We start from the raw sequence: 15,809 nt of genomic DNA on the forward strand, positions 1-15,809 counted from the left end.
TAGCCCCTGCCCATTGATCTGAATATCGTTAGGGCCCAAAGTACAGAATTGATCTTTGCGCTTTCTCGGATGCCCCAAGGGCCAAACTTCAGGGACTGGGGATTGTCTTGGAAACAGGGGTCCTCTGACCTCCTCACGGGGCTTGCTCATGCTGCCCCTCCCCGTGGATGTGTGTGTTTCTTATGCGGAGTCCCTGCCACTTACTGCCTTATGACCTAGGACTGATGCTGTGGGGCGCTGGTGGAGCAGCATGTCATGTTTACAGAGCAAGGCTTCCCTTTCTCCCACGCGGAGGGGCTCAGGCCTCTATGCAGACATTCCTGCAGAGAGTGGACTAGGGGGGTCTTTGCCAGCCCCTGCTAAGAGCAAACGTTGTCTGTGGTGCCATCTGATTCCCCGACACTCCCCTGTGCTAGAATTTCTTCCTAGGGGCAGGCGGGGGAGCAAGGGGGAGCAGAAGTAAGAGAGTTGAAGACACAGAATGTAGGTGCCACTGCCTCCCATGTTTACAGGACCCTCCCTGGCCCTGGGCACCTGGGCTGCGGTAACTAGTTCCATCCTACTTCATTCCCTTATAAAGGGAGAAATGACTGTTAGGACCCTGTTCACAAAACTCTTTTATTACTTTGTCTGACGTCCAGAACTGGGGACTTTTAGATTTTGTTACTTTGTTTACAGGTCAAGATTTAAAACATGCTAAAACTGTGTTTACAACTTAAAACCTTGAACTTTTATACTTTGTTTACAGTTGAAAAAGTGGTTCCCCCCTCCCTTTGTTTACAAGTGAAAGATTGAGAAGGCCGGAGAGGGCCTGGAGGACCCTGGACATGGCCATCTTGAGAGGTTTCTGGCTCCTAACTCTCCCAGGCCAAAGGTCAGCCCTGAGCCCCCTGTTGAACAGCAGACCCAGAAGGCCTCCAGAGTAGGCATCCTCTTATGGCTAGGAACAATGGGTTGTGCAGGGTTGTAGGGGGTCTGTGCAGACACCCCCCCTTCCCCCACACATATTCTTGGGAGGCAGTTTCCAAGGCGATTAAAAATTCTACTTTGCTGACTGGTGCCAAATCCTGCCAGCCAGGACTCCAGCTCTCCTTACCCAGAATGACCCCAGCCCTTGAAGGGTTGAGGGGCCTGCTCTGGGGAGAGGGGGGTGTCCTTGCTATGTCCTAGGTTCTATAGATGCCCCTCTCTGGCGGTCCCCTGCTCCAGCCCAGTGGTCCCTTTCCCCATCTGTGTAAATTGTTCCGTGAAGCCGCGCTCTGTTTTGGGAATAAACTTCTATAGAAAATGGTTATTGCGTCTTTCTGTTTGGGAGTGGGAGTGGGGTGGGTAGCATAGGAGGGTGGTTATGATTCAGACCAGGCTGACCTTTGGGAGAAATCTGAGCACTGACCCTCCCCCCTCAATAGTCAGCTATTTTTAGCCCATTTTGTCTGACATTTGGACCAAGTTCCCATCTCTTTCACCCTGAGTTCTGGCCTGGTGCTTTGTGATGGGGGGCCTGAAGTATGAGCACAGGTCCTGGGAGTAAGGCGCCAGGGAAATCCCTTCTCTCCTCAAGGTGTCAGCATGATGACTTGGTCTTCAGGGCCTGCAACTCTAACCTGGCAATTGCCCTGGCCAGGGCTCCAATCAACCTTAGGAACTGCCCTTGCCAACCTCTCAGCCCATTAACAGCACTGACCCCCACTAGCCTCTCGGACTTGCAGCTGGCCAGGACATCGTGTTCCTTCCCCGTTCAGGCAGAAGTCTTCGGGGCGAGATGCCAGGCTGTGCCCTGTAGGGGAGGGAAACCTCGCAGCCTCATTTCAGGTCTGGATGTCCAGAGTTGAAGGGAGGCCTTGAGCACCTTCGGTATCAGACACTGGTCTTAAGGGGAAAGCCTGAAGGCGCCGCCCTTAGTGGGAGGCAAAAGAGGCCCCGTAGACCGGATACCCCAAGGAGAGCTAAGGCTCTGGTTACCAGCAGCGCCCCCAGGCAGCCCATTTGGGGGGTTTCCCTCCCCATCCCGCGGGGACCCTCCGAGAGAAGCCAGGACTTGGTATCCGCCCTGTCGTACTCAGGTACCCCGGCCACGGCCGTAGCCGAGCGGGGATCCTTAGTCCCAGTTGTGAAGTTCCAGGCCGCAGGGGAGGAAGGGGTTAAATCTTCCTCCCGGGGGCTCGCCCCTCCTGAAGGGTGTCCCTTAGGCCCCGCCCGAGCACGCTGATTGGCCCAAGCCTGCCCCGTCCTGTCCGGGGATTGGCCCCTTGGAGCCCCGCGTAGGTCCCCGGCTGCGCGCAGGAGCTCTAGGCGCTGCCGCCGCCACCTGGCAGGCAGCCTACTGGCCATGGGGCTGTTTGAAGCTTCGGGGTGAGTGCAGGGCACGGTTCCGGTTCTCCGCGTCCGTGTCCGCGAGCTGCCGCGTAGCCCCGGTGCAGGCGCCGGCTTGGGTTAGCTCGGAAGGGGCAGTCCGGAGCAGGCATCCTCCCCCTGCGACGCCTTGGTTTGCAGCTTTGCCGATTTTCTGCAGGCGGTTGCCCCCTGAAGCGAGGGATGGGGCGGGAGCCCGCACTACCCCCGCCCCTGAGGGCTGTGCGGGAAGCCACTCGAGCGCCGCCCGCGGGCTAGCCTTGGGCCGCGGGAGGCGGCTGAGTGTGGAGGAGCCCCAGCCCAGGAGGTGAGCCGCTGGGCGCGTTGGGGCCGGGAGGTCGCCGCAAGGAGTCCATAGCGGTGGCCTGAGCCCACGCAGCTGTACCACTGACCGGGAATGAGGAGTCCGGCTGGAAGGACCGAGGTGCCCTCCCCGGGGAAGGGGCCAAGGATCTAGGCCCCGCCCTCCAAGCACGTGTCCTGGGGAGTTGGGGAGCCCTTTAAGAAGACCTGAGTGACTCACGGAGGAGGGGCAAGGGGGCTCAAAGATCTCTGTGACACCGCGGTGTCAAGAATCTCTGAGGATCTATTTGCCTTGCACCTACTCCACTCTCTGACCAGTTCATCCAGGTTAGAGGTTCTTCACAGGCGAGTTCCTACCCCTCGGGGGAGATCCTACCCCTAGGTCAGAGCCCACAGATCAGAACTTTCCTGAAAACTTTCCCAGCAGGGGAGAGTTTCCCCTCAGGGAAGACTCCTGCGCTGAGGTCTATTTCCAGGTGAGAGCTTTCAACCATTCCGGGTGGGAGCCTCCCCCAGGTAAGATCTTCCCTTAGGTGAGAGTACCCTCCAGATGAGACCGTCCCTGGTTTTCCTGGCAGGTGAAAACTTTCCCCACTGGGAAAGCTTCCCTCCCAGTATGAGCTTCCTCGAATAAGAACTCCCTCCCAGCAGATCACCTATTCCCAAGGGAGGTCCCCTCTCCTCTCCCCCCCTCCTCCCCCGGGAGCCCGGATCCTTAGTCCCAGTTGTAAAGTTCTAGGCTGCAAGGGAGGAAGGGGTTAAATCCCCCCCGCGGGGCGGGGGGGGGGGAGGTTCGCCTCTGGGTGGATAAGAGATTCTCTGAATACAGAACATGCCTGGCTGGTGCAAACTTTCCTGTCAGGTGAGAGCTTTCCCTCTGGGAGAAAGAGCACCTGGTAGTAGGAGCTCTGGAGGGGAAATCTTCCCACTTCAGGTGGGAGCTTGCCTTTCCAGGTGAGACCCCCTTCTCCAGGTGAGAGCCATTCCCTGGCTTTCCCAGATTAAGCCTGAGTTTGTCCACAGCCTGGATCCCCAGGCTGGAGGCCCAGGGGCAAACTTAGCCCCAATACTTTCCTTCCCTTAGAGTGGAGCCACTCTAAAGAGGAACCTGCCTGAAGGACTGGACCCCTCATTGCTGGGTCCCTTGTGCGAGTTCTCAGACAGCCAGCACTGAGCTCCTGGGGCAGCTGGATGAGGACTCAGAGACTGGACAGGGATTGTCCAGGGGAGGGGCTGGGGGGGACAGTCAGCCTGGGATGGGGACTGATAGAACACTCACAGGGGGGCAGCTATACCTGGGTTGGAGGTATGGATTATATTTATCTTGCCATCCCTTCATAGGGGACTTTGGCCCACCGAGAGACTTCCTAGCCAAAGTTCAGGGATTTCCACTGGCTGGGCATGGGTCCACCTCTCAGCTACCTAGATCTTAAGGCCTAGAAAAGTCAAGTGGGTGACTCTCTGATCCCAGGTGGAAGCATGGGGGAGGTTGGGCCAGGGGTACACTCACTGTGACTCTGGTCTCGCCACCCCAGACAGAGGGACACACAGGCACTGTTGCCTGTGACACAGGCCATGGAGCTGAGGAAGCGAGACTACCATGTGGAGCGGCCACTGATGAACCAGGAACAGTTGGAGGAGCTGGGGTGCTGGACCTCAGCAACCACGACCTACCAGTGGCGAACCTGGTTTCAGTAAGGCGGAGGGTGGGGGTCTGGGGGCGCTGGCAGGACTTAGGTAGACCCTGTCCCCAATGCCTACTGTTGTGTCCCCAGGTGCTCCCGTGCTCGGGCCCGAGCCCTTCTGTTCCATCACCTCCCGGTTTTGGCCTGGCTACCCCGGTATCCCTTGCGTGACTGGCTCCTGGGCGACTTGTTGGCTGGCCTGAGTGTGGCCATTATGCAGCTACCACAGGGTGAGCCATACCTGACCTGGAGGCCGTACCCTCAATCCTTGGGGGGTGATCTGCAATCCTTCAAGGCCCCGGCCCGGAAGCCCTATGGGCTTGTGCACCCCCCATAATCTGAAGCTATGAGCGCTGCCCCTGGAACTATGGCCCATGACCTAGGGTTGGGATTCCCTCATCCTTTCCAAGGCCCCGGCCTCCAAGCCTCCATTGCTACCATTCCACTTCCAGGCCTAGCCTATGCCCTCCTGGCTGGACTGCCCCCCGTGTTTGGCCTCTACAGCTCTTTCTATCCTGTCTTTATCTACTTCCTGTTCGGCACTTCCCGGCACATCTCCGTGGGTGAGTGGAGCCAGGCTCAGCCTTGCAGGAGGATGTCCACCTTCCCCCATGGAGGACAGGGCGAGGGAGGGCCGAGCGGGGCAAGGGAACTTAGGGAAGGGGACAGCATTGGTGCTGGGTCCAAGGTCATTTCCAGGCAGGACTAGGCCTCTGACGGTGGGGCCACAGATTCAGGATAACTCCAGGCCCTGGCTCCAGGAGGATGTGGGTGAGGCAACTTGAAGGGCCCAGAACTTGGCAGAGTCCTGACCAGCCTGAGGCAGGCCGTGCCCCCTTTCCCCATCTCACCTTCTACAAGGGGTGTGATTCTCAGCCGATAGACATGGGTGGGGCAGGGTAGGTGAGGCGGGGCCAGCATTTCTGGCCTCCCTCAAGAGTCCCTGAGTTCAGGGTTCACACGTGACCACCAGCACTGCTTCTCTATGCCTGATGTAGTCTGAAGATACTTGTCTAGAACCAGCTATCTCCTGACCTCTCCCCTTAAGGGCAGGGCTACCGCGTAGGGCAGTGTCCTCTCCCCTGCAGACCCGCCCTGACCTACCTCTGCAGGCACCTTTGCTGTCATGTCTGTGATGGTGGGCACTGTGACAGAATCCCTGGCCCCGGATGAGAACTTCCTGCAGGGTGTGAACTCCACCGTCGATGAGGTGGCCAGAGATGCTGTGCGGGTGCAGCTGGCCTCCACGCTCAGCGTCCTGGTCGGACTCTTCCAGGTGCGGAGCAGGCAGGAGGATGTGCCCCCCACCCCCCACCCCTCACCCCACCACTGCCAGTTCCCCCGAGGGTCTGCCCATCACCGCCCTCCTCCTCCCCCTGGCTGCTCCCTCATGTCCCTTGGATTCCACCTGCCCCGGGCTCTGCTGTAGCCACCCTGATGACCCCGACCCTCGTGTCCCCTGACTGCCCCTGGCCACCCCACAGGTGGGGCTGGGCCTGGTCCGCTTCGGCTTTGTGGTCACCTACCTGTCGGAGCCCCTGGTCCGCAGCTATACGACGGCCGCGTCTGTGCAGGTCTTCGTCTCGCAGCTCAAGTATGTGTTTGGCCTCCAACTGAGCAGCCACTCGGGGCCGCTGTCCCTCATCTATGTGAGTGAGGGCAGGAGGAGGGATGGGCGGGGTGCGCCCCACAACCTTGAGTGCTACCCGTGACCCTGCCTCCCCTCAGACAGTGCTGGAGGTCTGCTTGAAGCTGCCCCAGAGTGTGGTGGGCACGGTGGTCACTGCGTTGGTGGCAGGGGTGGTGCTGGTGCTGGTGAAACTGCTCAATGACAAGCTGCACCGATATCTGCCCATGCCGATCCCTGGGGAGCTGCTAACGGTTCGGAATCTGCGGGGCCGGGGGGAGGGGCAGGGGAGGATACATCCCTGCTGGCGGGCACCCCCCAGGATTTAAAGACCAGCTGGAGGGGGCACCAGGGAGAGTTCCTGGGGACGGGGTGTGACCACAGCAGGAAGGTCCCATGTTAGTACCTTCCAGACCCTGATAGCATCTCCACTTTCCCCAAAGGGTGGTGTGTTTTACCCTGTTGCTCACTTCTCCCCACCCCCCCGGAAGGCTTTGCTTCAGGCCCCCCTCTTCACCCCCACAGTGGTTTCTCCAGCCCCTTGATGATGCCAGCGCCACTCCCCTGACTCTGTCCTCTCTCCCCAGCTCATCGGGGCCACAGGCATCTCCTACGGTGTGGGCCTAAAGGCCAGATTTGGGGTGGATGTCGTGGGTGACATCCCTGCAGGGTGAGCTCTGGCCCCTGTCCGGTCAGGGAGGGCTGGGGGCCCAGGGCCAGCTCCCTCCTTTGGCCTCACAGATGCCTCTCACAGGCTGTTGCCCCCAGCGGCCCCCAGCCCCCAGCTGTTCCCCAGCCTGGTGGGATATGCCTTCACCATCGCTGTGGTTGGTTTTGCCATTGCCATCTCACTGGGGAAGATCTTCGCCCTGAGGCACGGCTACCGGGTGGACAGCAACCAGGTCTGGGATGGGATACAGGGGTCGCTGGGTATAGAGAGACCCCAGGGCCTGGGGGCGGGGGGTGTGGAGTATCAGGTGGGACATAGGGAAACCGCAAACAGATGTGCTGGGGCCATGCAGGGGACTGAGGGTGGGAGAGCAAGGCATTTGGGACAGCAGCAGCCAAGTCTGGGGGCTGTTGAGTGTGGATGGAGGTTGGGGACACCTAGGCCTGGACATAGTGGCCCAGGCACCAGGCACTACATACCTGCACTTTTTCTCCACCAGGAGCTGGTGGCTCTTGGCCTCAGTAACCTCATTGGGGGCATCTTCCAGTGCTTCCCCGTGAGCTGCTCCATGTCCCGCAGTCTGGTACAGGAGAGTGCCGGGGGCAACACACAGGTGGGCTTCGGGAGTGGGTGGGCATCTGTGCACGCGCACACACACCACTTTGGCTGGGCGATCCCACCCCGCACCTCCCTCCACCCCTATTTCCCCACCCCCCACAGGTGGCTGGAGCTGTCTCCTCCCTCTTCATCCTCATTATCATCGTCAAACTTGGGGAGCTCTTCAGAGACCTGCCCAAGGTGAGTGGCCACATCCACCCAGCCAGGCTTGAGGGACTTGGCCAGGCCAGAGGCTCCGGTCAGTCAGGTCCTGGGGGGGGGGCAGGAATACAAGGTCATGCATGACCTCTTTGTCAAGGTTCAGCTCTTTAGGGTGAGATTTGGAGTCAAGGGTCAGGGATTAGAACCCTTCAGAGTCGGATCCAAGTTGTTTGGCTCGGGGTGGTCGTTAGCGTCATGCGGGGTGATGCCAGCGTGGGTCTGGCTCCTGCCCCGGTGGTCAGGCTTGTCAGCAGCTGGGCACCTCGCAGCAGCCCCTGCTGACACGCCCTGTCCTCGTCCAGGCAGTCCTGGCAGCTGCCATTATCGTGAACTTGAAGGGCATGATGAAGCAGTTCAGCGACATATGTTCCCTCTGGAAGTCGAATCGAATGGATCTGGTGAGAGGCCTGGGAGCCCAGGGGTGGGTCTGGGGGCCCCTGTCCTGCTGCCCCCTGTCTTGCTGCTGAACCCACATGGCCTTTCTCCTGACCTCCTGGCCTCCTGAGTTCTTAGTCTCACTCATCCTTCCTTTCTCCCTGATGCCCCCAGGGCCCCTGCTTTGCTCCCCTGGCAGGTCAGCACTCTGGGCGGAGTTTCATTTTTCTCCCACTCCCCTAGCCATGTTACCCTTCTACTTTTAGCTCATCTGGCTGGTGACCTTTGTGGCCACCATCCTGCTGAACCTGGACATCGGCCTGGCAATCTCAGTCGTCTTCTCCCTGCTGCTCGTGGTGGTCCGCACACAGCTGTGAGTCTCCCCTTTCGGTCCCCCATCCCAGTTGGTGAGGGGGTGAGGGCCACTCTGGCTCCCTCCAGCTTTCCCGCATCTCAGGGGTAACCCTAGGCTCCCTGGTACCCCCTCATTGCCCCCTCCTCACACACTCTCCTTCACAGGCCCCGCTACTCTATCTTGGGGCAGGTGCCGGACACGGACATTTACCAAGATGTGGCTGAGTACTCAGAGGTGGGTGGCAGGGGCTGGGCAGGAGGAAGGCCTGGTGGGGTGGGACAGAGGCAGGATGAGCCTTTGTTAGTCCTTCCTATACCCGGCAAAGACCCTGGGGGCTGAGAGTGCTTTGGTCCTGGGAACTTCAAGGGAGGAATTTGGGTCTGTGACTCAAAAGCTACGAAAGGACAGAGGAGCAGTGGACAGAGAGGGACTGAGGAGCCTGGAGAGGGGTCTGTCTTGGAGCCAGCAGTCAAGCCTTATCCTGCCGAGCAGCCTTGGTGCAAGAATGCTGGTGGGGCAGGAGCCCGGGGCACGAGGATGTAGGGGAGGCTGTTTCCTGATCTGATCAGTGGAGTTCCCACATCTCAGTGGTTCATTTACCTCCTGAGAAGCCTCGTGCCTAATAGTGGGGTTCTGGAATAAAACAAGCCCATTCCTGCTGACATGGAGCCTTGGAGTCTGAGTACAGTATAATCAGGCAGAGTAAGGGGAGGGCAGGAGGTGGAGCAGCTCAGCAGGATGGAAAGGGAGGTGGGGGCACATTATGCAGGCCCGAGTGCTGAGCAGTGCCACACTTCCTGGGCTGTGCCCTGGATGGAGTGGGAGCTGGGGAGGGTCTCTCTGTGCGCGGGCAGGAAACAGACCACAGGGTGGGGGGTGGAGCCCCACGAGGAGGCCTAATACCCTGGCCTGGGTATTGGCAGAAGGGAGGGGAGGTGGGGAGGGAGGGTGCAGGATGCCCTGGAGGAAGCATTGACAGGCCTGGCTGAGGGCCTGGGTGGCAAGGTTGGGGGGTAGGGAGCAGGACGAGCAGTTGGGGTGATATGGCCAAGCTTGTGGCCCAAGATCTTGGGAGAACAGGGGCCGCAGGCTGGGCCCATGCTGGCCGGTGAGCAGAGGCTTGGTGATGGGAGCCCTGGGCCACACGGGGAGGACAGCAGGAGAACATGATACAACCAGGAGAATGGAGGGCTCAGCCACCCAACCTGACCCATCCCCAGGCCAGGGAGGTCCCAGGCGTGAAGGTCTTCCGCTCCTCAGCCACCATGTACTTTGCTAATGCTGAGCTCTACAGCGACGCGCTGAAGCAGAGGGTGAGTCCGGGGGTCCCCAGGGTGAGTGTGAGAGGCTCCCTCACCTCCCCAGAGCATCCACATCCCCTTCCCTGACATTTGCCTCTAGTGCGGTGTGGACGTTGACCACCTCATCTCCCAGAAGAAGAAGCGGCTCAGGAAGCAGGAGCAAAAGCTGAAGCGACTGCAGAAGAGTCTCCAGAAAGAGGCAGGGGCCCCTTCAATCCAGGTATTCCTGCCCCCTGTCCTGCTGCTGAACCCACATGCTCTTTCTCCTGGCCTCCTGGCCTGAGTTCTTAGCCTCACTCATCCCTCCTTCCTCCCTGATGCCCCCCCACCCTGCTGGGCCCCTGCTTTGCTCCCCCGGCAGGTCAGCGTTCTGGGCAGAGTTTTGTCCCCCACTACCCCCAAGCCAGTGATAGCATGGACCACCACAGTCCTCTTCCATTTTTGGCTGCTCCTGGAGCTGGTGAAAACCCCACCACCTCCAGCCTGGCAGCCCTGGGTCCCAAGCTTTAGTTTCTGGCCTGCCTAGCTGCCCAAAGCCTGGGGGTGATACCAGACTTGCCTGGTTGGCTGTCCTATGACAGCTGGGAGAGCGCTTTCTTGTCCCCCTTCTCCCCGGCCTAGACTGCCACCTCCGAGGGCACATCTGTTTCCATCCAAGTCAACATCAGCATCAGAGACATGGAGAGCAACAACGTGGAGGACTCCAAGGCTAAGGTGAGGCTGGAGGTGGGAGAGGGGGCAGCCATGAGCTGCAGAGATGTGAGTGGTCCATGCATGTCCTGCAAGGAAAGCCGTGGGTTCGAGGTGGTTGTGCCAGCGGTGGGGGGTGGGGGGATGCGGGTGGTGATGGATCCGATGCCTTCTGGAGAGAGGCCTAGTGATCTGCCATAGATTCTGCTTGTGGCTCTCTGGTCTACCATCCAAAGACGTTGAATTTGTGGAGTCCACAAGATTCATGGGTAGAGAGAAGGGACTGGGGCTATGAGGAAAAATATGGGATCAAAAGGGACGCCAAGCTCAACTAGAGACCCAGGCAGGGTGCCAAGCTGTCTGTGTGTGCTCACGTGTCCCTGGGCCCCCTACCCGCCCCACCCTGGCTGGCTGAGGATGGGGCGTTGTCACCCAGCACCCCACCTTCTTAAGCGTCCCTAGACCTGAGCCCGGGAGATAACAGAGCAGTATATGCACGTCTGTGCATGCTCCCTGAGTCTGGGCTTCCTCTCCTGTGCATCCCCATGTGTCCCTCCTGTCCCTCCTGTCTTTACATACAAGAGTCTCCTCCATGTCCAGGTTTTCATGTGTCCCCTGCATGTCCCATATATGCAGGTGTTTGCATGCATGCTCCCACATCTGACCCAGTGTGGCCCTTGCCTGTCCGTGTGTGTTCTTTGCCATCACCCCTTCCTGGGCAGCCTTTGCAGGGTGTCTGGTTTCCCAGCAGGCGAGCACAGGGAATGAGCTAGAGGATGCAGCAGCCAGTGGTCAGGAAGATGCTAAGGCCCCAAATGGGTCCACACTGAAGGCCCTGGGCCTGCCTCAGCCACACTTCCACAGCCTTGTCCTGGACCTGGGTGCCCTCTCCTTCGTGGACACTGTGTGCATCAAGAACCTGAAGAACGTAAGGGGCTGGGGCACCCCTAAGAAGAGCCCTGGGAGAGGACAAGGCCCCCTAAGCCTCCTCACCCCGTAACTAGACCCAAGAGCTCCTCTGAGCTCCCTCTCAAAACTCCCTCCCCCACAACCTGCCTGAGTCCTTCCTTGGAGCCCTTGAGCTTCCCTCTGAGCCTGGCCCCCTTTTCTGTTGCAGATTTTCAGCGACTTCCGAGAGATCGAGGTGGAAGTGTATATGGCCGCCTGCCACAGTGCGTGGGGGGTACAGCATGAGTGGTCTGGGAGGGGAGTGGGGCTCTTTCAGCCAAGGAGTCTGCCAAGCAGCACAAGGAAAACTCTTTCTCTGAGACTGGAGGTCAGAGGTGTCTTGGGAGGTAGGGGTCAACGGTCAGGAGTGACTGGAGGTTTTGTTGTCACCTCAGGAGGTAGAGGTCGTGGGTGAAATGGGTCAGGGTGTTCTGGTGACTGAGGTTGGGGGTTGGGGTTCCTGGTGGTTCTCTGAGCTAGGGGAGACCTATTCCTTGCCCGCAGCTCCTGTGATCGCCCAGCTTGAGGCTGGGCACTTCTTCGATGCTTCGATCACTAAGCAGCATCTCTTTGCCTCTGTCCACGATGCTGTCCTCTTTGCCCTCCAACACCCGAGGCCCAGCCCTGCCAGCCCTGTTTTGGTGAGCTGGCCTCTGGCTCACAGAGCTGTTTTTGTTTGTCTACTGCTTGTCCCTATCCTGACCCCCACCTCCAGGAAGTCCACCCATCCTGAATGGCTCTGCCGCAGCGGACCCACTGCCTTCCCTTCCTGCCTTCAGCTGAAGCTGCTCCCGGGAGCAGGGGTTGCTTTCCGGGGGGAAAGGGTTGATATGTGTTTTTGGAAACTGACTGGAGCCTCCCCTCCTCTGCCCACTCAGATGACCAAACTCTGACCATGCCGCCGCCCTGCCTGAGACTGCTCACCTCTGCAGGTTGTGACCAGGCACTTCTGAGAATCTCCCTGCCCCTGGGCTGCCTCCAGATGTCACCCAGGAGTCCCCTCCGGATACACACACACACACACACACACACACACACACACACACACACACATAACTCAGGGATGGAGGTCCTGGGTCTCCCAAGTTCAGTGCTATAGGCCTGGGCCTGGGATGGGACACTGGAGTCAGACTGGCTGGGTTGGGGGAAGATGCATGTTTTTAGCCCCAAAAATAAAGACCTGTTTGCCTACCACCAGCTTGCTGTGCCTTGGTGTGGGCTTGGTGGGGTGGGCAGTGATCCACAGTCCTGACTCCTGACTCTTCTTATGCTCCAAAGTGGGGGGCTGAAGTCAGAAGTTGGGGGGAGGTTTGAGGAGGGCAGAGTCCAGTGAGTGAATAGAGAGCCAGAGGGAGAGTTATGGGGCCCAGAGCCAGGGTGGGGGCACCCCAGGTTCAAGCTCCCCAGCCACGCACAACCCTCAGCGCCTGTGTCTTCAGCTGGAAGACTGTGGAATCAGACCTGCTTCTCAGGAATGGTCCCAGTGAGTGCAGCCCCTGGAGGGTGTAGAGTAAATGCCTGAGCAACCAGCTGGGGGAGCATGGTGTTCACAGGCACTGCTGGTCTGTGTCGAGAAGTAAGAATGCGTAGGATTGACTTACTTGGGAAAAAGCCCATTCATATCATTAGGTCACTTGGGCTGTGCAGGTCACTGCCAAGAAGCATGTGCTTGATTTCTACCTTAAACGGTCAGCATCTGGGTGTGTTGCCCAGTGGGCAGCAGTGGGCCTTCCTTCGGGCCAGCTGATGCTCTGAGTGAGTGGGGGTGGGGGGCTAGAATCTTTCTGGGTCTCCTCGGCACCACAGCGGGGATGGTAACCGCATCCATGTCGTGGGTTGCTCCGTGAGTATTAAACGAGGCAGTGCCAAGGAGTGCTTATAACAATGCCAAGCTCCTGTTACCTGCTCAGAACACATGAGCTCTGCCGTCCACCAGGTAATGACCAGGTGCCCCCCTCTGTGCTGGGCAAGTGGACAGAGGCTGTCCTGCCCTTCAAGTCACCGAGGTGCCCCTTGTCCAGCTCAGTGTTTGGCAGCGGCATCCTGCTCTGTGTTCACGAATCATCGGCGTCCCGCCCCCCCCAACCAACCACAGCCCAGGAAGTCAGGGCTTTTTAATCTACTCTGACACGCCATGTCCCTGCACCAGAAATGTTGCCTGGCGTGTGGTGTGCTTGGGAAGTACTGGGTGAGTGAAGCTTATGTGCCGGAGTGGAGGCCAGACCCCAAATAAGAAATTGCAGATTATTAGAACTGCTTTGAAGAAAACAAAACGGGGTCACGCAAGAGAGGAGGGACTGTGTTGCCCAACAGGGGCATGGGAGGGAAGCTAAGGGAGCAGGTCACACAAGCCGTGAGAAGTGGAGTGGAGGACTGTGTCCTGCCGTAGGAAACAGCAATTGTGTTCGGGAACACCAGGGAGGCCTGCACGAGGCCAGAGGGAGGCCACAGCACGCAGGACCTCACGGGCCAGCGCGAGCCTTCAGGCTTTATTCAGAGCGTTTGGGGGCCCCACACTTGTGAGGGTTCACCCTGCTGTAATTTGGACTGTGGGGTAGGCTGGACTTTGGGGACCAGCAAGCAGCTCTATGCTGGACAACAGCCTTAGGAGCTGTGAGGTGTTAGAATTTTAGGGATTGAACGTTACGGGAGGAGGAGGAGGTGGGGGAAGGTATTCCTTCAGTCTTGGGCTGGCTAGGAGATTGGCACCCAAGCTTCAAGCCTGCCACCCCCCTCGGCCCTGGAAGCCCCCCTTCCCCACCCTGCTGTGTTTTCTGGCCAGGCTGCCCCTCATGAAAGGCCATGGACCCAGCTGGAACCTGCTGCCTGCTGCTGGGGGAGGGGTGTTTGCCCGTTGCCGGGCACCCAGGTTCTATCCGGGCATTTGGCGCCGCCATGCTGCTCGCACCGTCCTTCCTGCTCCTGCTGCCCCTGCTGGCCCTGCCAGCTCCCTCCCACGCCTGGTCTCGGCCCCTGTGGTACCAGGTGGGACTGGACCTCCAGCCTTGGGGCTGCCAGCCCAACAGCCTAGAAGGTTGTGGGGGCAGCCTGGGCTGTCTTGGCCACTGGATGGGCCTGGAGATGAGCCGCATCTACCCTGTGGCTGGGGTCACGGTCACCACTACCATGATGCTGATGATGGGCCGAGCAGTGCTTCAGCGACGGCGCTCCCAGGCTTCTAAGTCTGAGGTGAGTGTAGCGCGGCTCTGCCCGCCGCAGCCGCCTCCTCCGCTCAGACCCACTGAGGGCCTGGGCCTGGGCCTTGTGTCCCCTCCCCCACTGCTCACACCCTGTGTTCCTACATCTGTCCACACCCGTCAGCCCCTGACCATTGCCTGTGGCCAGTACTCTGTCCCCATCTGTCCACCCGTTTACTCTCCCTATTCCTCATCCAGCCCCTGTGGCCCCCGTGACCTCCCCAGCCCACAACAGACCCTCGGTGACCCTCCATCACCAACTCCCTTCCTGTGCCCTTCTCCCTGGTCTCCTCGCTGCCCCTCACCACACCCCCATTCCGTCCCTCTGCTCTTACTCCTGCCTCTTGGTCCTATCCTCAGCATCCACAGGTGACCACTAACCTCCCTGGACCCTGGAAACGGCGGACCCCAATCTCAGACCGCGCCCTGCTCCTTGGTGTCCTGCACATGCTGGATTCCCTCCTGGTCCATATTGAGAGCCACCTGCAGCGTATATCTACCCAACAGAAGTCCCAAATAAAGGGGACTCCCGCCCAGAGTGGGTGACCCAACATATGCCTCTCTACCTGGTGGCCAGTCGGGGTGGGGATGGCCTGAGGCTCTGGGCCAGGCTCAGGCCTGTGTGTGTGTCTTCTCCAGGCCTGCCTGGACCCTGTGTCCCCTTTCTACTTCTGTAGCCAGCAGACTTGAGGCCTCCGTGCCCAGGGTGGGTGGGCAGATGGGACAGGCCCACACTGCTCCATTGCCCCTACCCCTCTTCCCTAACTTCTCACCCACAAACGTACCTGTTCCTCGGGGGCCCCAGTGTGGTGGGACAAGACTCGACCATCAGGGCAGACGTGGGTAGTCCATGGAGGTGACAATGGCTGAGTCAGTGAGGGCTCCCAGTTCGTGATGCAGGGGGTCGGGGGTGGTGTGAAGGGTGAGCCCTGGCCACCTTCATCTTTGTGGCAGCCCCAAACATCCTCTGGCACCTGAGTGGCCCCTGCCCTAAGGCCCCTGGAAGTGGAGTGAGGGCTGAACTTCACCCCCTCTTCTCTTCCTTCTGCAGATAACCCAGGTTGAGCGGGTACTGAGGCCTATGCATGTTTAAGGTCTATTTTAGAAAAAGAATATTCTATTCAAAAATAGAAACAGATGCATTCACATCAGGAAAGAAACGAGAGATTACCAGTGTTAAAGAGTTGACCCTACAATGCAAAATCCAGACCAATAATGTGTTTGTGGTGATGTCCTGACATGTTTCTGTAATGCATGTTCTTCTGAACCCCCTGGCTGCAGACTCTGACAACCTCTATATAGGATGATGGGTTTGTCATATGGGGGACATACTCTCTATACAGAAAATTGAAAAATAACTCAGTCTTCCTTCTAACATGGTTGATTGACATTTGTGTTTTAATTTTTGATAGTGTGAGGTGTGCTGGCCTTGTCAGAGTGGAGCAGACATGGACTGACTGTGGGCACCTGAAGAAAGAGTGAGGTGA

General features: G+C 59.0%; 2 protein-coding genes across 3 annotated transcripts; both read left to right on the forward strand.

The window, feature by feature from the left end:
• The first annotated feature begins 2,329 nt into the window (after window positions 1–2,329).
• SLC26A6 (solute carrier family 26 member 6) lies at window positions 2,330–12,310 on the forward strand. 2 transcript variants are annotated; one of them, XM_021686937.1, is made up of 21 exons: window positions 2,330–2,352; window positions 4,191–4,349; window positions 4,431–4,570; window positions 4,793–4,903; window positions 5,453–5,616; window positions 5,825–5,989; window positions 6,069–6,221; window positions 6,555–6,637; window positions 6,722–6,869; window positions 7,137–7,250; window positions 7,358–7,435; window positions 7,759–7,854; window positions 8,098–8,204; window positions 8,351–8,420; window positions 9,407–9,499; window positions 9,588–9,707; window positions 10,109–10,201; window positions 10,929–11,105; window positions 11,295–11,349; window positions 11,630–11,766; window positions 12,004–12,310. In XM_021686937.1, the coding sequence occupies exons 1-21, from the start codon at window positions 2,330–2,332 to the stop codon at window positions 12,016–12,018; spliced, it is 2,301 nt and encodes a 766-aa protein (XP_021542612.1). In that variant the 3' UTR covers window positions 12,019–12,310. The 2 variants fall into 2 exon arrangements, with proteins under 2 accessions (XP_021542612.1, XP_021542613.2); XM_021686938.2 differs by having other exon boundaries at window positions 2,340–2,352; window positions 7,185–7,250.
• Window positions 12,311–13,690: 1,380 nt separating this feature from the next.
• TMEM89 (transmembrane protein 89) lies at window positions 13,691–14,868 on the forward strand. The gene is made up of 2 exons (XM_021687038.1): window positions 13,691–14,314; window positions 14,683–14,868. Exons 1-2 carry the CDS (start codon window positions 13,928–13,930, stop codon window positions 14,866–14,868), a joined length of 573 nt encoding a protein of 190 aa, XP_021542713.1. The 5' UTR covers window positions 13,691–13,927.
• The last annotated feature ends 941 nt before the right edge of the window (window positions 14,869–15,809 follow it).

The sequence above is a fragment of the Neomonachus schauinslandi genome, chromosome 1 (assembly GCF_002201575.2).
Source record: "Neomonachus schauinslandi chromosome 1, ASM220157v2, whole genome shotgun sequence".
In the NCBI taxonomy this organism is placed as follows: domain Eukaryota; kingdom Metazoa; phylum Chordata; class Mammalia; order Carnivora; family Phocidae; genus Neomonachus; species Neomonachus schauinslandi.

Bases quoted from the DNA above. Each gene is read 5' to 3' on its own strand.
- SLC26A6 (XM_021686937.1), top strand. From the start codon at position 2,330: ATGGGGCTGTTTGAAGCTTCGGG. The intron at 6,222-6,554 runs GTTCGGAATCTG...CTCTCTCCCCAG, and splicing joins TCCCTGGGGAGCTGCTAACG to CTCATCGGGGCCACAGGCAT. The intron at 6,638-6,721 runs GTGAGCTCTGGC...TGCCTCTCACAG, and splicing joins GTGGGTGACATCCCTGCAGG to GCTGTTGCCCCCAGCGGCCC.
- TMEM89 (XM_021687038.1), top strand. From the start codon at position 13,928: ATGGACCCAGCTGGAACCTGCTGCCTGCTGCTGGGGGAGGGGTGTTTG. The intron at 14,315-14,682 runs GTGAGTGTAGCG...TCCTATCCTCAG, and splicing joins CCCAGGCTTCTAAGTCTGAG to CATCCACAGGTGACCACTAA.